The 23,704-nt window shown below is 35.4% G+C and overlaps 1 protein-coding gene and 1 pseudogene across 1 annotated transcript; one reads left to right on the forward strand and one right to left on the reverse strand.

Moving 5' to 3' along the window:
* The first annotated feature begins 17,263 nt into the window (after positions 1-17,263).
* Positions 17,264-22,145, forward strand: LOC110805899 (uncharacterized). Its single transcript, XM_056836133.1, has 2 exons — positions 17,264-17,638; positions 22,053-22,145. Exons 1-2 carry the CDS (start codon positions 17,264-17,266, stop codon positions 22,143-22,145), a joined length of 468 nt encoding a protein of 155 aa, XP_056692111.1.
* Positions 22,146-22,351: 206 nt separating this feature from the next.
* On the reverse strand, positions 22,352-23,272 carry LOC130467588 (glutamine synthetase cytosolic isozyme 1-1-like; annotated as a pseudogene).
* Positions 23,273-23,704: the final 432 nt, after the last annotated feature.

Raw genomic sequence — 23,704 nt, forward strand, 5'->3', positions numbered from 1 at the left:
TAAAAGTTAACTCAAAATACTTAAAAGTTAAGCTTATATATGTAAAAGTTATCTATTTTTTAGTGATTTTTTTTAAAATTTTAATAAAACTTATTTATTCAAAATCACTAATAATGTATAAAATTAATCATTTAACCCTTTAAAATGTTTTTATATCAACTTTCTTTTTACTAATATAAAAGTTAATCAAAACTAGGTTAAAGTTACAAAAAATGAGTTAAAGTTATCTTGGTGTACAATAAATTTATTGTACACCTTGTGCGCGCAAGACCTTTTGTATATATATGTATAAAAGTTATTATTGTTTAGTGATAAAAAATTTCAATTTAATAAAAAAAAATTCTTCAAAATTACTAGTAATGTATAAAATTCATCATTTAACCTTTTAAAATGTTTATCTATCAACTTTTTTTTTAATAATATAAAAGTTAGAGAAAACTGGATAAAATTTATGTTGGTGTACAATAAATTTACTATACACCTTGTGCTTGCAAGACCTTTTGTTTTTTCAAGCTCAAAGTTACTTGACGTGATGAAAATAGTAAAGTATTTGGATTTGTTATCCTTGTTTGATATGATTTGATTTTTCTAGTTCCTTTTTGTTTAATCTGATTTGATTTTTTTAGTTTTGGTCTGATCTGGCCAAAATATTTTTTGTGAGTGATTTTCCTGATTTAGTCTGGTATGAATTTTCTTACGGAGTATTTGATACTATGTGTGATCAGTGGCAGAGGGAGGGGTTAAGTAGGGGAGGCCGCCCCCGCAACATTTTAAAAAGAAAAAAAATTAACAAAGAGATAAGTAGTAAAACTCTTTGTCTAAGTGGTTATTGTTGTTTTAGTAAGTGTGGACCATTAGGTCAAGGGTTCTAATCCTACCCAATACTACATACCTATCTTTTAACTTCATTTTTTCCCTCGCTCCCCCATTTTAGCTTCATTTTTTCCTTCATCCCTCCAACGTACATTTTTTGGCTTCGCCACTGCATGTGATTTTAAAAAGAATAAGTAATGGTGTAAGCAATAAGAATAAGGTAAGATGTTCCATAAAAAAAAGGTAAGATAACATAGCCTAAAGTGCCGACTGTCGAGACTTTGATCATATCTCGTTTGTATCAGTTACCGATCAATATGAAATGAGGTCGTCGTTGATTGATCAACAATTGGGTTTTCACTTAATCGCACCACCTCTCTGTGAGTCTATTCCCCCTTCTTCTGTCAAGAGTCAAAACTCTGCTTTACCTGGTAAAAAAAAATATTTATAGCCTAGGTATTAATTATGGTCACTTTGTGGTGAGATCATGTTCACCTAGCAACTGTCAACAAAAGTGTATAACTTTGTGTTGACCTTTGGTTATTTGTTTTCCCTCCCAAAAAAGTCTTTTTCATTACTCCTCCCACCCACCTTACTCGATCAAGATACTTTTTTTTAATCTTCCTTCCCTCACCCTATCTTCTCTTTCATCCACATTCGTCTTCGTCTTCAACCAGTCAACCACTATCAACAAGATAACACCCTTACCCACATCTTCTCTCCTGTTGTCTTGCATCTTCATTTTCATCTCCAACCACCATCAACACCCTCGCCCCATTCACACCCTATTTTCAAATTTCAACATCATTCAACCTCCAATCAAAACCGATAAAAAACTCTCCACTCGCGTTGGGCTGGTGTTGGGGTTGTTCTGGCCTGATATAGAGGTTAGGAGAGAGAATGGGGTGGTGGTTTTCGCTGGGTATAGGTTGTTTTCGGGTTAATCTTGGTGTAAGATTATCTCTCAATCGCTTTAAAGTTTTTCGGGTTACTTGATTCATTAATGGCGGATTAATTAAGAAGATAAAGATAATGGTTATTCATTCAACTGGGAATACTGTAGAAGAGTTGCTTGGTGAATTCTTTTGTAATTTTTTTTAATCTCTTGTTATTATGAACTTCTTGTGTGCTCGATTTTCTGGGTTAATTGTACCTTCTTACTGATTTATTAATGGCAGAGTATGAGAAAGAAGTTAATCGGTGTTGATTATAATGTTGAAATTGATTCGAGGATTTTTATAATTGATTTAGAATACCATGATTTTTCTGAAATTGAATTTGTACTCATTGATTTGATTGTATTTGTACAAATTTATGTGTCTTTCAGTTGAATCTTATGGTTGTTTGAGAACATCTTGGGTCATTAGTAAAGAACCTAAGGAAGAATCCCATTATGATTGGTAGAACTTCAAATGCATGAATTGAGCATATGACGAAGAAACCCATATATGTTGGCACTTCAAATAACAATACCCCTCATGAAACTCATCTGAACCGTCCAACAAATCAACAACCCCATTTTCTTGGTTTGGAGATAAGTATGGCTCCTGTTGGTGATGCCTACCCCACCATGTCAATTGCAACCTCGTGTCACTGCCATTGTTTAAGAAAACCAATGAAGCTAAGTCTTCAATGGCGAATAAATAAAATAAATAGGACCACGGGAGAGGTTTTTAAAGAATCACGTGAGAAATGGGACCCACACGCAAAATTGCAACGGTTACTTGCCACATCATCAATTATGTCCGACTTACCTGCTCGGTAACCTGTAAGGAGCAATAAAAGTTAAAGGGTGGATTATTAAAAGTAACTAGTCGTCTGACATGTGCCTTGCACGGGCCAGTCTTAGGATTTTGGATATCTTTATTTGTGTATTATTTTTCTAATCTTTGGGTGGTTAGTGAATGTTTGTTTTTAGTTTTGTTTGGATCGCATCTATATTTAAATCCTGAAAGTATGGGGAGATGCAACCAACACAACTGGTTTCTTTACTAGCTAAAACCATAAGAAGTTCCATTTTTTTTTTGTTAATTGGTGAAGTGCAACTGTCCACTTAGATTAACAATATACGAAGTATTATAGGAGAAACTAATACTTTCCTAAGATTACCAAATACTTTGTATTATTGCTTTAGCCTATTTTGGGATAATGAATTGCCAAGTATAAGCGCAAAGATAACGCCTTTGTAAAACGAAAAATTAAGAATAAAGTCTTGACCTAGTGTATCAGTGCATAAACAAAAGTTACCATTAACTTCACGCATGAACGCCTAAGTAAAAGAAATGTGTTTCTTTCTTTGTAATCCCCCGTAAATTTATAAATTTTATTAATATATTTTAACGTATACTTATTTATATTTAAATGAAATTTATGAATTTTAGTAATAATATATATTTAATGTATATTTAATTTATTTAAATACATTCTAAATATTTTAAAGATTTATGTAATCAAACATTTTTAGAATCATACTTCGAAAAAGATTTGAAACATAGAAACACTTTTGGTTTTGGAAAAGTATTTCAAATCACCAAAGAAAGTTATGAAGGAAATTCAAAGGATTTCTAGATGTTTTATGTGTACTGATCTGAGGCTGGATCAAAGAAGGCTCCTGTTTCTTGGGAACAATTGTTTTTGCCTAAGAGTGGTGGTGGGTGGAACCTAAAAGATCTCACTATTTGGAATAAAGCTGTTGTCCTGAAGCATTGTTGGGCTCTTTCTCTAAAACGGGACAGGATGCAGGTTAAATGGATACACTCTTACTATATTAAGAACAATAACTTCTGGTCCATGCCTATTCCTAATGGTCTGACATGGTCATTGAGGAAAATATGCCAGGGTAGTGATATGTTCTCTCAGCAGAGTGGGTTTGATCAATTTGTTGTGGAAGGGAAATTCAGGATTCAGAAAATGTATAGATTCCTGCATGATAGAGGTGCTCCTGTTGAGTGGAGGAGAATTGTTTGTAACAGCAAGGCTAGACCAAAGAGTACTTTCATTGCCTGGCTTGCTGTTCAAAGTAGATTGCCTACCAAAGATAGACTCATCAGTTGGAATATGAACATTCATAGTACTTGTGTACTTTGTCAGATGCAGGATGAAACTCAAAGCCATTTTTTCTTCCAGTGTAGTTACTCTTGTGAGTTATGGACTCTTGATCTTCATAAACCTAGGATCATTAGAGGAGTTCTCTTCTGGCAAGATGAATTGAGATGGGCTGCAAAGAAAAGTAGAAGCAGCATGCAGAAGGATATCAAGTGCAACATTGCCTTTGTAGAAGTTGTTTATGCAATCTGGATTCAGAGAAATGCCAAAGTTTTTAGCAATCAGCTAGAGCCTGTTTCAGTTGTAGCTAATAGAATCTTGTTTTGTGTCTTTGGTAGAGCTAATTAGGTTTGTACTTAGAGGTTGTTATGGTGTCTTTGTCGTTTTGATGATTTGGTGTATGGGAGACATTGTAATATCTTGATTTGGTAAATGAAATATACTATCTATTTGCCCAAAAAATGTATTTCAAATCGGGTTTGGACCCGAACACTTTTAAATTGGAAAATAAATCCTAATCATAGCCCAATTATATTCCTAAGCACATAAAATACTTAAGCCCCAAATAAACCCCCTAAACCCCAAATTTTACCCACACAATTAATTCTCTATCCTCACTCCTCTCTTTCATGTAAACTCTCTCTCTCTCTCTCTCTCTCTCTCTCTCTCTCTCTCTCTCTCTCTCTCTCTCTCTCTCTCTCTCTTTCACGTAAAACCCAACCTCCTCTTCCCTTTCTTCTTTCGCACGCCACACCACCAGCGCACGCCACCACAAGACGCACCACCAACCGCCGCCGACCGTACCTGCTGCCGCACCCTATTTGCCGCCATCCAGCCTTCCTCCCTCTCTTCTTTTTTGTAAATTCTTAAACCCTTAAACTTAATAATGTTTTAATTATGTTTAACAATTCAATTTATGTTTTCTTGAATTAAATTTATACTTTTTATGGTTTGATTATAGATTTAAGATTATATGTTTTACATAATAAAATTATTAATTTTCAGATTCTATAATTTTGTATAAATAATGGTTTTAATTATTAAATCATGAATTTTTAGTGTTTTAATATTTTTAAAATCATAATAGGATGATTTTAAGTTATTAAAGTTATTTTTTTATGATTTTAAGCATGTTGGATATACTTTGGAGTAGTTTTAAATTATTTTATATTGGTGGAATTGTAAAGGGCATGTTTTATTGGAGTTATGATGATTTGCGATCATTAGTGTAGTAATCACTATGCTATGAGGTTTAGTAGTTAAGTTTTTATATTGGAGAATGTTTTAAATATTTTTAGGAAGGGTTTGAAGTACTCTAATGTTGTTGTAAATTCAAGGAGAATTGATATGAATTTATATTGGTTGTTTTGAGGTGGAGAATTCTCTGCAGGCGACTTTTGAGTTGTTAAAGTGGCCTCCCAATTTGTTTACACAAGGTATGTACCTACCTATGTGTTTGTGGATGTGGTACTATGAATAGAAAACATGTTGAATTTATTCATGAACTTGATTATGTTGGAAATTGCATGTTGATGCCGTTGAATAAACATATTGAGCATGAGAATTATATTATGAGATTTATATTATGTTGGCATGATTGATTTATGCAAGCATGTTGGTTGAGAACTTATATTATTTATATATTGGCATGGATCTTGATTGGTCGTTGTTCCCTTTTTAGTATTTCGCTACTTTATGAGGACCGTGGACCTTGTTAGTAAGTTGATATATTACACCTATGAAAGGTGGTTGATCATTGGTAAAGGAAGGATTGAATTAATTGGAATTAATTCTAGATTGAAGGTTGTGTGATCATTTATTTAATTCCAATATAAAATAAGTTGTGATTATTTGTTGATTATGCTATTTACGTTATTGATGAGTCATACCAGTATTAATTGGTAAATTATGTAAAGTGAAACCGGATATCAATAGCTTTAGACTGTGCACGTCTGAAGTGACAGACAATCAGGAGTTGGAGTTCATGGTGGTAGTTCATGACTTTTTCTAGGACCGGATTGATCACCGTGTTCTATTTTAATTAAAATGTTTCTCGATATCGCAGGTCATAGGAATACGGAGTTGCGCCCGTATTCTGTCTTCCAAAAGGAAGGCTATTTCAGTTAGACAACTCAGTCCATTGACTAATCCATTTAAATGAATTGTTATTCAAAGCTATTTTAGTAAAAGTTATATGTGAGTCTTTATTTGTTAATTATTATGGTTTATTATTTATTAGTATCATGTTAGGTTTGTTCATTTATTAGTATCATGTTAGGATTATTATTATTTAGTATGTAGTACTCAGCTTCTATAATATAAATACTTTTTTCTCTTATCTTACTTTCATTAATTTCACCTTCTTTTCCTTGCTTTTTTTCTTTTACTTCCTGCTCCTTTCTGGTTTGATTGGTGACGATGACGATCTTCTACGACGATTCATGTTAGCCGACCCCAAATCATTTTGGGACTAAGACTTTGTTGTTGTTGTTGTTGTTGTGGTTGTTGTTGTTGTTGTTGTTGTTGTTGTTGTTGTTGTTGTTGTTGTTGTTGTTGTTGTTGTTGTTGTTGTTGTTGTTGTTGTTGTTGTATGTAGTACTCAGATTTGTTGATTACGTTCTTTTGTTTGTGTGTGTTGATCATGACTATGCCTTATTGATCTTGTGATGACCCATTTTAGTGAGCAGTATCTAGGGATCAATAAGCATTGTCCATTTACTGGTTTGATGATGATGCATAATTGGGTTCGGGATTGGAGAGCTTGTGTAGTTATTTATGATTTTCTAAATTGACCTTGGTTTTGATTTATTTAAGTTGACCTTGGTTTGTTTTAAGTTGGTCTTGGTTTGTTAAGTTGACTTCAGATTTTATTGGTTGGTTAGGAAGTTAAATTATGATTGATTATTTATTCTATAAAGCTATTATTATGTTCTCCGCTGCAAAATTTTGAATAAGCCGATACGTTTTCACACGGGCGATAATGCCTTGATAATTCTCTATAATTTATATTAAAAGGTTATTTAAGAAAAGAGATAATGGTTGGGGTGTTACAAAGTAGTATCATAGATATAGGTTTATTGGTCTTTCGTGTCTATTTTAAGTTTTAGGCGCTTAACAAACTAGTTACTTAAAATGAATTTCGTAGAATTGAGCTCCGAATTTTAAGAGGCCGAATTTTTTTTTCTTTAAACAAAAAGGTATGAATTTTTTTTTATAAAGAAGAAGGTCAGAATTTAAAAAATAAATTAAAAAATCCGAAGTGTATTCTCTCTTTGATCGAGTTTTTCTTCGAATTTATTTTAATTTATTCGAAAAAAAAATCTAGTTAGCAACTACAGTAACGGAAAAATATTAAATTTTTTATTTTATTTATTTTTCTTCTTTTCTTATTATTAGTTTTTTTTTATGATTTAAATTACTTCAATGCTTTAGTTTATTCTAAATATATTATGTGAGATGGGTAGTATAGGAAGGGCATATAGGATATAAATATCATATGCCTGCATTAAATAGTTAGTTCAGCATGATTATGTTTATACCATTCCTATGCATTATGATTGCTATTGTTCTTACTTATTATGTACTTATCGTACGTTAGGTGAGAGCACTAATTACTATAAAAACTAATGTTTATTTGTTATAGATCACTAACCATGTCTGACATAGAAGATACTAGAGTAGGGGGCTACTCCACCCTATCGTTCTGAGCGATGATGAGAGTGAGATGGATTATGAGTCTGACAACAATAATTACACTGATCTACAACGCATTATGCGTAATATAATGGGAAAAGGTTTTCTAGATAGTGATGATGAGGCTCTTAATGAGTTTGACCGTGCTAGAGGTCAAACTAGAACTGATATTTACCATGCTTTTATGAGAGTCGACAGTGATTCTGAGTCAGGAGAGGACGAGCCTCAACCTGAAAATCTATGAAGATTCACAAGAAAGAGAAAACAAGCTTATTATTGTAGTGCCGAGAGTGAGGATGAATTTGAGTATGAACTCTTTACTCTAGAGAACTACAAGGATTCAAAAGATAAATATGATGATGTTTCACTCTAGATTTGTTTACTTATCCAGCTATGTTTTGAGAATAATGTTGGACAATTCGCCCAACAACAATTCAAGATATATTAAACAACAACTTGGCGTAGATCCTGACAAAAGTGGCCATTACATCAAACCGTACACAAAAAGGATTTGATGCCTTGGAGATGCCTTACGCTTATCAACCTCCAAAATTCTTGCAGTTTGATGGAAAAGGCAATCCAAAATAAAATGTTGCACATTTTATTGAAACGTGTAACAATGCATAGACTGAAGGAGACTTGCTCGTGAAGTAGTTTGTTCGATCGCTAAAAGAAGTTTCCTTTGATTGGTATACCGCCGAATTAGAATCTGGATCGATTGATAGTTGGGACCAGATGGAAGAATTGTTCCTAAATCGCTTCATAAGCACTCGTCGCATTGTCAGCATGATGGAGTTAACACAAACAAACCAGTTGGAGGATGAACTGGTCGTGGAATACATCGATCGCTGACGGTCACTAAGTCTTCAATGTAAGGATCATTTACCCGAAACTTCTGCAGTTGAGATGTGCACCCAAGGTATGCATTGGGACTTGGTTTACATCTTGCAAGGAATCAAGCCCAAAATTTTTCAAGATTTGGAAACTCGAGCTCATGAAATGGAGAATTCATTAGCCAATCATGAAGAAAAATTCGATTAGTCGAGCATTTGTTGAGACTTCGGCAATTTGGGGCCACAAGGCTGCAAAAAGTTTCAACAATGATCATGGGGGTAAAGGTGAAAACGACGTCCTCAAAAGCTCCTAAGCACGATCCAAACTGCATAACAGAAAAAGCTCCTAATCACGAGCCTAAACTGCATAACAAAAAAATGTATTGAACTACGTTTGGCTTGACCCAAAAAAGTGAAGAAAAAAATCACTTATTTTGGTACGTAGGCATCTTGGATAATGAAAATTTTCAAGGGCAGCCACAACAAAAAAATAGAAAATTATTTTGGAGTATAAGGTTATTTTGAAATTGTATATCTTAAAAAATATTAAAGGAGTACATATTTTTTGAAAAATACCAAATGTTTTAGTAAATAAATGTTTTTTAAAATGAAGTATGACATAGGGGGCATTAGTGAAAATTCAAAATTTGTTACTTAGTCTTCAAAAATTATTTTGTAAAATGATGACCATGAAAGTTTGTAGTCATTTACTCAAAGTTTGGAGGAAGCTCAAAAGCACCAAACACCTCGAACCAGCGATCTGGAGAAAGCTTCCAAGCACTAGGGGTTCAACTACATTGAGATCTGGAGAAAGCTTCCACGCACCAAAATTTGTAAAAGAGATAGATTGAAGGATGGAGAAAGCTTCCAAGAACCATCACGTAACAAAGCTCAAAAGGAACAAAATTTCACCAAATTTTCTTGAAGACCTAGAAGAAGTCGTCGAATTTCCCGGAGAAAGCCACCAAGCACCATGAATCCAAATGTTGAACATGAAGATTGGAGAAAGATACATGCACCAACCTTCGACCAAAATTCTCCAACACTAGGGATCAACTCAACATTTCAAACATCAAGATTTAGGGTAAGCTTCGAACTGAGCACCAAATCGCTCATTGTTATCTAGCACCAACCATGGCTAAGAAGGTAACATCCAACGTCTCAACTCCAAATTTCATGTTGGAACTTCATTTTGTTTCCTTACGAGACAAACGTGCAGACGAAAGATTGAGCCTCATCGTAAGGACGGTGATGTGACATACGAATGAAATGTATAGGTGTTTTGCCACCAAATGCATCATGAAATTCTTGTACCAGCTTTTCGGTCTTGACGTTAATTTTTACAAAAGGACCTATCACAAGAGGAAAAAACGAAAGTGTCAACCATCAACTTCATTGGTATTTTCCAGCAAGGACAACTTCTCTTCTCCAAGAGTGTTCTAGTACTTGAAATAGATAAACCATGGCGATTTCATTCCTACAAAATAAAGAAAATATTCAAGTTAGTACATGCCCAACAATGCAAAAGCACGAGAAGTTCTTGTTCTAACTGCTAGGAAAATTTATGTTCACATTGGGAGTGGTAAACGAGTACGGAGTATATTGGTCGAAATATAGAAGCTGCTAAGGGACATTTATGTGCATGAGTTTGGCTAATCATTGTCACATATTATGATCATCCTTTAAAAAAAAGAGAAGAAAATAAAGCTTAGCAGCTATTCACGTGGAGAAGGAGAAGTTGTCCATCATTAATTGTAATACCTCGTAGTTTTATAATATTTATAAGTATATTTTATTTTTATTTATAAAGCATTTTATGATCTATTAGCATTTAAATAATAATTAAATGTATTTTATTAATTAGAATATTTATTATTTTAATTAATTACGAAACGAATTTAATTCTTGAGTCGGGAAATTTAATGAGTTGCAAATGATTTTTATGTGCTTCGGGTTTTAAATGAAAAGTCCAATTCATTTTACTAAACGAGCCCAATCAAAAGAATTTAATTCAAGTCCTAAGCTAGCCCAATCATTTAATTCCCTAAGCCCAATTCGAATTCCCTAAGCCTAGCCCATTAGAAATAGGGAGCCTATAAATAGACTCCCCCATCATTAAATGAGCCCCTAAAATTCATAAACCCTCTTTTCTCTCTTTCTTGGCCATCACTCCAACTCCCTCTCCTCTCTCTCGTCCGCACGCACGCAGCCCGTGCTCGTGCCCTCGTGCTGCTCGGCCTCACGCCCAGCGCGCGCTGCCCCTGTGCGTTCGAGTGTTGTCGCGCCCAGCGCTGTACTCCCTCTCGCCCTCGCTCGCCTTCCCTCGCGCACCAGCGCCCAGCACCCTCGCTCTTTCCCTCGCGCAACAGCGCCCAGCGCCCCTCGCTCTCCCCCTCGCGCACAGCGCCCAGCCGCGTGCCTTCGCCCCTGCTGCTGCTCTTCGTGCCGCGCTACACACGCACACACGAGTAGTGTGTCGTGTGTTGTGTTGCTTCGTTGTTGTTCGTTTTCCAATCTCTTTTCGCCCAATCACATTAATTCGTGGTTGTTCCGTGCTATAGGCCGGATTGGTATAATTCTCTTCTTCCTTACCTATTCTATTTAAATTCCGTATTTTAAATTATTATATTAATATTCTTTTGAGTAATTAAAATGCTGGGAACCGGTTATGAATATCGTGGTTTGAGGATTTGCGTGTTGTGATTCATTAGGCTTGTTTTAACTATTAAAGGATGAATTTTCAGATTTGTTTATTGAATAAAGCATTGATTTTTATGATAATAAACTAGTGTTATTGGGATTTTCAAGTTAGGGTTTTAACCTAGACCTAACGAGTCAATTGATTAGCATAATTAGGTGATGATTTTAATTATGATAATCAATTATATTTTCAGATTTGAATAAAGGTTTAAAGTGTTGATTTTTATTGATTTTAAAGGCGAAAAAAGTATGTTTTTGTACTAGGGATTGGTTTTGCAAATCGAGACGTTTATATTATTGAAAAACGATTGAATTCTAAAGTTTAAAGGAGATTTTAAATTTTATAAAGTTGCTGGAAATTTAGTGAACATGGAAATAATTTAAGTTTCATTATTTTGATGATAGGAGGTGATTTCTAGTTGAGTGCTCGTTATTGCAAAGTGGCCCCTACGCTTAGGTATTCAAGGTACGTACAAGTCTAGGGTGACCACACCTTTTGTCAATGACATTACATGATTGTTGATGATGTGAATTACATTATGTGGAATCATGTTTATTTTGGTGAACGAGCATGTGATTTGTGATGTTGGATTTATTGGATTAATTGTTGAACAAGCATGTTGGAATTATTATGAGTATGGATTTCATTGTCAACCATGTTGTTCAATATTTATGCATGTATGGTTTATTTCACATGCAAGGGATGGATTATTTATTTGTATGCTATTGTACGGGATGTCTAGCATACTTTGAGCCAATTATTCGTACTTCGTTGTACTATTTATTTTACCACATGTGAAGGGTTAGCTCACGTAAGCCGCCGCACATGTAGGGTTCAGTTGGGAATATTATGTATGAAATGAATTAGGATTTGTCGTGCAAGGGAACAACCCTCATGTTAATATGCATGATGTGGAGTCTGACCTTGGTGAGGAGGAACATGGTAGTAATATCACAAGTGTCTTGCCTTGTTGATCACAAGTCCTAAAACATTTAAAATAAGATTGTTTTGGTTGTTGTTTATTAATTGAATGAATGTACGTTGTCGAGTCTTGAGTTCACCTTTAATAAAACATTAATAAACGTAAAGTGCAACCAGAACAAGCTTCAAAACTCTTGGAACGTATATACCTTGAGTATGAACAATGAGGGGAGTCTTGCTGGAAAGCTCGTACTCCTACTAATGATACAAGACGTTGTTTCATTTATATTATGCGCAGGAATTCCGTCGGTATGGCCCGACACTCGGTATGGCCCGATTTTATTATTATATATTTGGTGTATGGTTGGCTCCCATCACCTTTTTCCCTTTGTGGAATTTTCTTTTGGCCCGTTCGAAGCTTATTCTAATTAAATTGTGAGTCAAGAGTCGAGTCTTGTATTCATGATTGGTTGTTAATTATTATATGGCTTTTGCATGTTGATTAGTACTTAGTGAGTGATGCATGTTTTAGTTTCATTTCACTCTATTCTTGTAAGTACTCAGCTTTTGCTGAGTACGTGCTTTGTGTGTTTTGCTCATGGCCTTTGCCTTAATGACCCTATGATGATCTATCATTTGCACTTGCATTGATAGGAGTAGAATAAAATAGCAGGTTGGTAGATCGGAATCATGTGGCTTGGGATGATCGAGAGAGTTGCATGTTTTCGTATTTCGAACTATTTAACTTTACTTTAATTATGTTTGAAATGTTTGAATCATTTATACTTTGGGTTTTGGGCCATTATGGTTCCAAATTGTAGGAGGCCTCAATATTTCATTAATTATGTTTTTAAAAGTTAGTTGACATTTAATTCCGCTGCGTGATTCTGGTAATAGCGTTAACCGTTATCACGGTGGCGGTAATACTTTAGTAATTCCTTTATTTTAAGTTGGAAAATGGTTTTATAAAAGCAAGGAATTATTAGGATGTTACATCAGGAAGTACAACTACTCGCGTGAATAAAAAAAAAGAAGGGGCATGTTTCAAAACAAAAAGTCGAAGACGAAGCAAATTTTTTTGAAGGAAAGCCGAAGAAAATCTTAGTAGGCAAACATACGAGTATCAAATAAGCAAGCAGACCCTTCCATGGAGGTAAATAATAGAGAAGCTCCCGCATCAGTCATAAAAAAAACACAAGAGAATACTCTTAAAAAAAGAAAAACATAAGCAAGAATGGAAACTCAAGAAGGTCACCATGACAGTCGCAAGTAATATAGTTTAGAGGCTCAAAAAAAAAACTACGGGAGAAATAAAATTAATGAGCATACCTGCTACAAGACTTAACTGGGCTCACAGTTGAATTGTGTCTCGTCTTCTTTAGGATTTAAGGTTGCGGTAGCGATGCTCTGACCAGGCTCACACGACACTGTAGATTGGTATCTCGAGCTTCTGGGATTTACGGTAGCGGTGTTCTCTGCCATAACATTTACTTGACTTCATGGTAGCAAGTAGTGGAAATGGGTCTCGGTATTTCTGATCAAGGATAGTTCTGTCTCCGGTCTTCGTACGATCAAGCAGCTCGGACACTCGGACGTGCCCTCTCCTTCTCGAGGACAATAGGTCAGGATAACAGATAAAGGACATACAACAGGTTAAGGACGAAGCTACGTACGTTCGAACAACAAGAGTGATAACGGACTATGTCAATGTCAAGAACATCTCCATTATCTCCATCTCTTTGGCGTCAACGCAGTTGGCGATGCAGGTCCTTCACCCCTTCATGCGAAACAATGTCAAATTGGGTCAGGTTCAATCACCTCCTTCACGACGTCAAGATGGCAAGCACAAAAGTTCAGTGGCTCCAAGGTACCAAGAATGGTAGGTTGTGTCTTCGAGATAACTCCCACCATATTGTTGATGTCGATTTGGTGTTCCTCTTAAGGGTCACAGACACATCTTGCTTTTTCAAGTTTTGGCATCAATTTGCACCAGGTTAAATATCAATGAGAGGAATTGCTTCACCATTGTTGTTATTCATGATCATACCTTTAAGAGAAACAAACAAAGCAAACAAGTGCAACAATTTTTCCCTCAAGTACGACATCCGGTCGGGTTCACCCATGTTAAATTGATCATCTCCTTTACGTCACGACGTCAATCGGTCATGAAAAACTGGAAGGCTTCTTGGCGCGGCGTAATCGAGGTCTTTAGTTTTATCCCGTCTCGGCAAGCCTCCGTCTTCAGCAGTATGTACTATGCATGAAAATCCTTAGTCTTGGATCGGAGCTGTATTTTATGGTTATATATTTGGCTATTCTACAACTCTCAACATGCAGGGGATACATATTGTTTATCAAGTAAACCAGTTTGTAATGCACGTGAAGTGATGCTCCATATCAAATAGTGAAGAATAAGTATTCACTCTTGAGCTATATTTATAGCACTAAGTTTGACTAGATTTCCAGAAAGTTTTATACGGTTTACAACTCTTGGCAAGGTAAAGATTGTTTACAGTTTTATCTTCAAAGGTTGTTGGTTGTGTGTTATGGGTGACGAGCACGATCTCAAATCTTATCTCCAACAAGGGTAAAAGTATCTTTATTTACAAAAATAATGAAGATTCCTAGATGGAGAAATTAGTATGAGAGATTACGCGAAACACCGAAACTTCCTGGTAACATTGGTTTCTTGGAAAAGACAACAAGTTAAATAAAAGGGTTATATTTTTTTATCGCAAAACAATTTCGAGACTTTAATCACGAGCAAGCACTATAAATCGTGCACGTGATACAGTCTCAAAGGGGCAATTTGTAGGCACGGAATCTTTTTTAACGTGTCACGTTGGATATAATTTGGGTCAAAATTCAAAGTATTGACTCGAAAATCATTTGACGGTTTATTAAATTAATTGATTTGGGTTCTCGTATTAATTTAGCCAATTTTAGTTATTTTAATCAAAATTGAATATTTTTAATGGTTAAACCTAACAAAATAGGTTAAACTGTTATAAACTGGTCATGACTATCAAGTTCAATTCAAGAAGCCCAAAACACATAAAACCCTAAAAGTTCAACTCACTCCTATAGATTGGAGTTTCCCGCATCATTTGTGAGAAGAGGAGAAGCAGACGGAAAAACCTAAAACTCTCAAATACTCTCTCTGCTAGTCAAGTCATATAAAACTCTCTCCCTAGAAGAAGAAGAACAACAAGCATTCAAAACGCACCAAATCGACATCAAATCATCCTGGTGGAAGAAGAACAACAAGCACATAAAACTAACGTGCCGTTCTATTATACATCAACATTCTTGCACAAGATCAAGACCGAAGGCCTTCATTCAAGAACCAAATCAAATAAGTCTGCAAACCAAATCAAACAAGTCCGTGAGTAGTCAAATTCAAAGTGGAGATAGAATCAGAGGAGAAAATATTAGAGATTATACTCAGAAAATACAAAAATTAATAAAATATTATTTTGTCACATATTTTGGCTTTGTTATTTTGCAGATTTGAAATTTGTGTTTACAGTGTCAAAGGACGGAGTCTTTGTAGATCCTACTAAGATCCAAGCTGTGAGTGAGTGGCCTACTCCAAAGAACGTGTCCGATATCCAAAGTTTTCTAGGCCTAGATGATGGGAATGAGGGGTTTGAGGTGTGATCGAGAAATGTGAGGAAGCTTTCCAGTTTTAAAAGAGAGTTTGACCTCCGCACCTGTGTTGACACTGCGTGATGGGATGAGGGGTTTGAGGTGTATAGTGATGCTTAAAGAATGGTGTGGGATGTGTGTTACAGCAAAATGGGAAGGTGATTGCATATGTGTCGCGTCAATTGACACCTTATAAGGCTAGTTATCCTACCCATGACCTAGAGCTAGTTGCTATTGTATTCGCTTTGAAGATTTGGTGACATTGCCTTTATGGGGCAACTTGTAAGATCTTTACATAAAATCCTGAAGTACATTTTCACCCAAAAAGACCTCAATATAAGCCAGAGAAGGTGGTTAGAGTTGATTAAGGATTATGATTTGAACATCCAATACCACGAGGAGAAAGCAAATGTGGTTGTTGATGCATTGAGTAGGAAGTCGAGTCATAGCATAAATGTTTGGGTAGTTCCTGAGGAGTTGTGTTGAGATATGCAAAGACTTAGCCTAGAAATGGTAAATCCCGGGGAGATCAAGACAAGATTGAGCCTTATCATTGGGGTTGTCCATATTTAACGAGATCAAGGAAAGCCAAGTTGGGGATGAACATCTAGAGAAAATCAAGGAAAAGGAAAGGAAGTTGATTTCAAGATCCATGATGATGGTAGTCTGAGGTTCAAAGGGAGGTGGTGTGTACCGCAGAAATGTGATGAGCTTAAGAGACGTCTTATGGATGAAGGGCATAATACTCCATATTCTGTGCACCCCTGGGGTGACAAGCTGTACAAATACCTTAAGAAGATCTATTGGTGGCCAAATATGAAGCGTGAAGTTGTCGAGTTTGTGTCTAAATGCCTAACCTATCAGAAAGTCAAGATAGATCAAAAGAGACCCATGGGAAAAGTTCAACCCTGAGAAGTTCCTGTATGGAAGCGGGAAACCATTTCGATGGATTTTGTTGCTGCATTGCCTAGATCAAGGAATGGAAATGATACTATTTAGGTTATTGTGGACCGTCTGACAAAGTCGGCCGTGTTTATTCCGATCAAAGAGACATGGAAGAAGAAGCAACTGGCAAAGACATATATTAAGCATGTAGTAAGGTTGCATGGAGTCCCAATTGATATTATTTCAGACCGTGATTCGAGATTCCTCTCGAAATTTTGGCAAAAGGTCCAGTTAAATCTTGGGACAACATTGAAAATGAGTACTGCTTTCCACCTTGCGACCGATGGACAGACTGAGAGAACTAACCAAACAATGGAAGATATGTTGAGAGCATGTGATATTGACTTTAAGGGTAGTTGGGAAGACCACCTAGATTTGGTTGAATTTTCATACAACAATAATTATCATGCGAGCATTAAGATGTCATCTTTTGAGGAATTATATGGAAGAAAATGCAGAAGTCCCACTTGCTGGAATAATTTTAGTGAGAACATAGTATTGGGAACAGAATTCATTGAGGAGACTGTCAAGAATGTGAAGATAATTCAGGCTAGAATTCAGTCTGCCCAAGATAGGAAAAAGAGCTATGCAGATTTGAAAATAAGAGATGATGAGTTCGAAGTAGGTGAAAGTGTTCTTAAAAGTACCACCAACTAAAGGAGTGATGAGGTTTGGGGAAAAGGGCAAGCTAAGTGCCAAGTATGTAGGCCCATATGAGATTCTACAAAGAGTGCGGAAAGTAGCCTATAGGTTGGTTTTGCCTATGGAGTTCGAAAAGATGCACGATGTGTTTCACATTTGCCAACTAAAGCGTTATATCCCTGATGAGAGTCATGTCTTAGATCCTGAGAAAATCCAGATTGATAATAGCCTCGCGTATGAGGAAAGGGCTGTGAAAATCCTTAATAAGAAAGTGCGTAGTACACGCAATAAAGACGTCAACATCGTAAAAGTGCTTTGGCCGAACCATGAGTCCAAAGAGGCAACGTGGGAAGCCGAAGCCGAAATGAAGAAGCAATATCCAGAGTTATTCCATGAGGTGAGTTATGAGGGCGTAACTCGTTTTCTTTAAGGGGGGTAGAATGCGATAGAATTTCGCGCTTTTTACCTATTTTTATGCTTATTTTAGCAAATTACACATGTTGATGCAAGTAATTAAATTCTTCATATATGTGTTCTTGAGTAACACAAGCAACTTTATGTTGGCAAAATAGTGCACATGAGTAGCACAAGTACTTTACTAGTAAGAATAAGTTCAAATTTTTTGAAAAATGTGTGAATTTTTGTGTCAAGTTTAGGGACAAAACTTCTTTTAAGAAGGGTAGATTGTAATCCCCCGTAAATTTATAAATTTTATTAATATATTTTAATGTATAGTTATTTATATTTAAATGAAATTTATGAATTTTAGTAATAAATATATATATATATATATATATATATATATATATATATATATATATATTTAATGTATATTTATTTTATTTAAATACATTCTAAATATTTTAAGGATTTATGCAATCAAACTTTTTTAGAATCATACTTCGAAAACGGTTTGAAACATAGAAACACTTTTGGTTTTGGAAAAGTACTTCAAATCGGGTTTGGAATCGAACACTTTTAAAATTGGAAAAGGAATCCTAATCCTAGCCTAATTATATTCCTAAGCCCATAAAATACCTAAGATCCAAATAAACCCCCTAAACCCCAAATTTTACCCAAACAACTAATTCTCTCTCCTCACTCCTCTCTTTCACGTGAACTCTCTCGTTGTTTTATTTTTCTCTCTTCCTTTCTTTCACGTAAAACCCAACCCCCTCTTCCCTTTCCTCTTTCGCACGCCACACCACCAGCGCACGCCACCACCAGCCGTGCCACCAACCCCCGCCGACCATACTTGTTGTCGCGCCCTGTCCGCCGCCGGCCAACCTTCCTCCCTCTATTATTTTTGGTTAATTCTTAAACCCTTAATTGATTAATGTTTTAATTATGTTTTAACAATTCAATTTATGATTTCTTGAATTAATTTTATAGTTTTTCTGGTTTAATTATAGATTTCGGATTATATGTTTTACATAATAAAGTTATTAATTTTCAGATTCTATACTTTTGTGTAAATAATGGTTTTAATTATTAAAGCATGAATTTTTAGAGTTTTAATAGTTTTAAAATCATAATAGGATGATTACAAGTTATTAAAGTTATTATTTTTACGATTTTAAGCATGTTGGATATGTTTTGGAGTAGTTTTAAATTATTTTATATTGCTGGAAATTGTAAATGGCATGGTTTATTGGAGTTTATGATGATTTGTGATCATTAGTGTAGTAATCACTATGCTAGGAGGTTTAGTTGTTAAGTTTTGATATTAGGAAATGTTCTAAATATGTTTAGGAAGGGTTTAAAGTACTCTAATGTTGGTGTGAATTCAAGGAGTATTGATATGATTTTATTGAAGGAAATAATTCCCTTGGTCCAAGTATGCATTCAATGATAAGTCTAATAAATGCGGTTCAGTATTAATCAAACAAGTTAATAAATTCAGTGAGATCAAGTGAGCTGAATGCCTAGCTAGAGGCCGCTTCAGTTCAAGTGGAATTAATAATATTAATCCACAACTTACTCGTGACTGAACCCGTAGGGTCACACAAATAGTACGTGAACGGATCAAGTATTTAAGTGAATATACTATTCATTAAGTACTCCATTTATGAACATTCGGAAACGACGGATCTCGGTTCCAGTGGGAGCTGAAATCGTCAAAAGGCAAAATATAGAATGCTCCGGAAATGATGATATTGCCGGAAACGGAAATATGGATCATGACGGAAATATAAATATTATCCAAGTCGTCGATGTTGCCGGAAACGGAAACATGGTTCGTATCGGAAAATATTATCGGAAATGGAATTATTGCCGAAATCAGAAATATTGCCGGAAACGGAAATATTACCGGAATCGGAAATATTAACGGAAATGTTAATATTTATTCGAATCGGAAATATTAACGGAAACGTAAACATTTGTTCAAATCGGAAATAAATTCTCTATACGGCTATTGTTTATAGTAAAGTACTTAGAGAATAAACCTTAGAGAATATTCTAGTTGGTTGAGTGACGTCTAAGCTACGAATATCAAGACATAATCGGAAATTTGTTCAAGTACTATATGATAAACAATAGCCGTAAGGCATTGGTCGCGGATACGAGCAAGGCAAGGCTGCCGGCCCGTCGAGCTAAGCGCGCAAGGCCCAACGAGCGCAGCAGCTCGCCAGCGCGAGAGCAAGGCCTGTAGGCCTGCGGCTGGGCGCGCGCTAGACAGCAGCACTGGCAGCAAGCAGCAACGAGGCCCAAGGCCCATGGTTGCGTTGTCGTGTGCGCGCTGCTCGTGGGCTTTGTGCGTGAGCTGGCCCGTTGAGGCCTTGTGCCTTGGTTGGTCATGTTATAACCTTAGGGTTATAACACCTCACCTCTCCTTATGTTTTTCCACACAACACACACAACTAATTCACGTACATCAGTTTAACCTAAATAAAAAAGAGAAACCCTATTCTCCTTTTGCTTTCGTTCAAACTGTTCTTCCCAAAAAGCTAAAATATCTTGAGTGACGTCTGAGCTACGAATATCAAGACGGATCTGAATGTGTCGGTGAACCAAGTAGAGGAACGACATTTGGAGTTCTTGGTCATGATTCGTTGAACTAGGGAAAACACGCTACAAATGTAAGTCTGCTTAATCTGTACTTTATACATGGTTCCTGGCTTTGGGGATTATTCCGCTGCCTTAATATGTATTTAACTATATTCCCCTAAAGTTTTCAGGTGGAGAATTCTCTGTAGTCAAACGGCCTCCCAATTTGTTACACAAGGTACGTACATACCTATGTGTTTGTGGATGTGGTACTTTGAATAGAAACCATGTTGAATTTATTCATGAACTTGATTATGTTGGAAATTGCATGTTGATGTCGTTGAATAAACATGTGGAGCAAGAGTATTATATTATGAGATTTATATTATGTTTCCATGATTGATTTATGCAAGCATGTTGGTTGGGAACTTATATTATTTATATATTGGCATGGATCTTGATTGATCGTTGTCCCATTTTTAGTACTCCCTCCGTCCCAGAATAGTTGTTACACTCTCATGGGCACACAGTTTAATGCGATAAGTAGTAGTGTGGTTATCAATTGTTATTTTATTGAAAAAGTAGATGTGATAGGAGTTAGTGGGGTATTTTTTTTAATTGAATGAGAGAGGGTGTGGGGACAAAAAAAAATTAGTGGGAAGAGAGAGACAATATAATAATTATGGAGTCATTCATAATTTAGAAGTGTAACAACTAATCTGGGACGGATGAAAAAGGAAAGTGTAACAACTAATCTGGGACGGAGGGAGTATTTCTTTACTTTATGAGGACGGTGGACCTTGTTTAGTAAGTTGATATTTTACACCTATGAAAGGTAGTTGATCATTGGTAAAGGAATGATTGAATTAATTGGAATTAATTCCCCGATTGAAAGTTGTGTGATCATTTATTTAATTCCAAGATAAAAAGAAGTTGTGATTATTTGTTGATTATGCTATTTATGTTATTGATGAGTCATACCAGTATTAATTGGTAAATCATGTAAAGTGAAATCGGATAGCAATAGATTTAGACTGTGCACGTCTGAAGTGACGGACAATTAGGAGTTGGAGTTCATGGTGGTAGCCCATATATGGTTTTTTTCTGAGACCGGATTGGTCACCTTGTTTTATTTTAATTAAAAGGTTCCTCGATATCTTAGGTCATAGGAATAGGAGCCGCGCCCGTATTCTGTCTTCCAAAAGGAAGGCTATTTCATTTAGACAACCCAGCCCATTGACTAATCCATTTAAATGAATTGTTATTCAAAGCTAGTCTAGTAAAAGTTATATATGAGTCTTTATTTGTTAATAATTATGGTTTATTATTTATTAGTATCATGTTAGGTTTGTTCATTTATTAGTATCATGTTAGGATTATTATAATTTAGTATGTAGTACTCAACTTTGCTGATTATGGCTTTTGTTTGTGTGTGTTGATCATGGCTATGCCTTATTGATCATGTGATGACCCATTTTGGTGAGCAGTCTCTAGAGATCAATAAGCATTGTCCATTTACAAGTTTGAAGATGATGCAACATTGGGTTCGGGATTGGAGAGTTTGTGTAGTTATTTATGATTTTCTAAGTTGACCTTGGTTTTGATTTATTTAAGTTAACCTTGGTTTGTTTTAAGTTGACCTTAGTTTGTTAAGTTGACTTCAGACTTTTTTGGTTGGTTTGGAAGTTAAATTATGATTGATTATTTATTCTATAAAGTTATTATTATATTTTCCGCTGCAAAATTATGAATAAGCCGATACGTTTTCACACGGGCGATAATGCCTTGATAATTCTCTATAATTTATATTAAAATGTTTTTAGAAAAGAGAGAATTGTCATGGTGTTACAATCTTAAAAAGTTCTTATGCCAAAATCTTAAAGGTACTGCACAATAACAACAGTAGAACTGCATAAGGAGCCCATGGAGAATTTTATTTCTTCAAATTTTGTATAGAAACATAATCATACAAAGTTTTTCAACGAAGTATAAGTGCAAGAAATAAGTATTATTTAATGTGTAAAGAAACTTAAGCGAATGGGTTACACAAATGGCCAGTTTGAATGGGAACTGATAAATAGACGATAAACTCTAACATCAACCTCAACAGACTACATCTTGTTCAACGCATATGACTTGACAGAAACGGGTCCATGTTGTTAAAGCCTAGACTCGGCAAGACACTCGATGATTTCCAAATAAGGGTAGTCTCCGCAATTATGGAAGTTAAACAAACGGGTCCATGTTAGAAGTCGGCCTCCTGTCCTCAAAATATCATTTTCCCTCCTTCTCAATGTCTCTTCCAACACAAATTGATGCACCTCGGTTTGCTAATCCTTATCGGATGATTACGAATTCACTCTGATAAGTCTTATTTGAGAAAATTAACTAGCTTTCTCAAATCAATTGAGAAAATACCGAAATAGGATGAAAAGTAAAGTCAAATACTACAAGTAATGCCTAAATAAGTACGGAGTAATATAATGGTTAATCATGCTATCATTAGAACAAACTATGAAGTTGACAGATTCAGTGATATGAAAATAACACTTACCCACAAGAAGGTTAAAATGCTGGTTGTTTCGTGGTTACCAGTGAGACGACGTTCATTTCCTTCACCATAAGCAACAATGTGCTCCTTGAGTCCTTGTGCCTCAATCAAAGATTTTCAATAGCCTCCGTAATGATCTCATAGCCACCATATTGCCTCATGGAATTTCTGCTACAATCATTAACAATACCCTTTAGTCATTTATAGTTAACATTGCAAAAAATTTGTATACAAATTGTTCACCAAGGAATAAATACATCACATACCAGCACCATTCCAGTCACCTGGAATTGGCTTTGGATAAAAAGAAAGAGCCCCTCCAGCAATCTCAGTAATCCTCTGTCAACATACAACCCAATGTATATACAGTTCATATTGACACTAAAATTTGATCTATACCATGTTAAAGAAAGTGGAAATTTAGTTCAAAGATCAATTTTTTTGTTGAAGTACCTCCAAAATATAGCGAGCAACCCACGCGATCATAAACATTTGAGGAACTCACGCTTACAAAATAATATCATTAATAGCAGTAAAACACTATGATTGACTTTTCTCTTACCAGTAAAACTTATTTAATCCCCTATTACCACTTAGGCTATCTATAAACACAACTACCACCATTATTCTACTCAAGCTTATGCTCGAATCGATATCGGTTAATTAGTTCGTCCCTCCACCCCCAAGGTATACTCTCTCTGATCTCTCTTCAATTTCAGTGGATTTTATTTTCAACTCAAATATACAATTTTAAAAATACAACAACATATAAACAAATCAATTTGAAACCTGAAAAGTAAAAATCTATACCTATTAACAAAAATAGAACAATTTAAAATTGTAAATTAAACCAAATTTAAACAGGAAAAAATACAGCAATTCAATATTGTAAATTAAACCAATTTTGAACAGGCATTAAAAAAA

This window comes from Spinacia oleracea, chromosome 2 (assembly GCF_020520425.1).
Source record: "Spinacia oleracea cultivar Varoflay chromosome 2, BTI_SOV_V1, whole genome shotgun sequence".
In the NCBI taxonomy this organism is placed as follows: domain Eukaryota; kingdom Viridiplantae; phylum Streptophyta; class Magnoliopsida; order Caryophyllales; family Amaranthaceae; genus Spinacia; species Spinacia oleracea.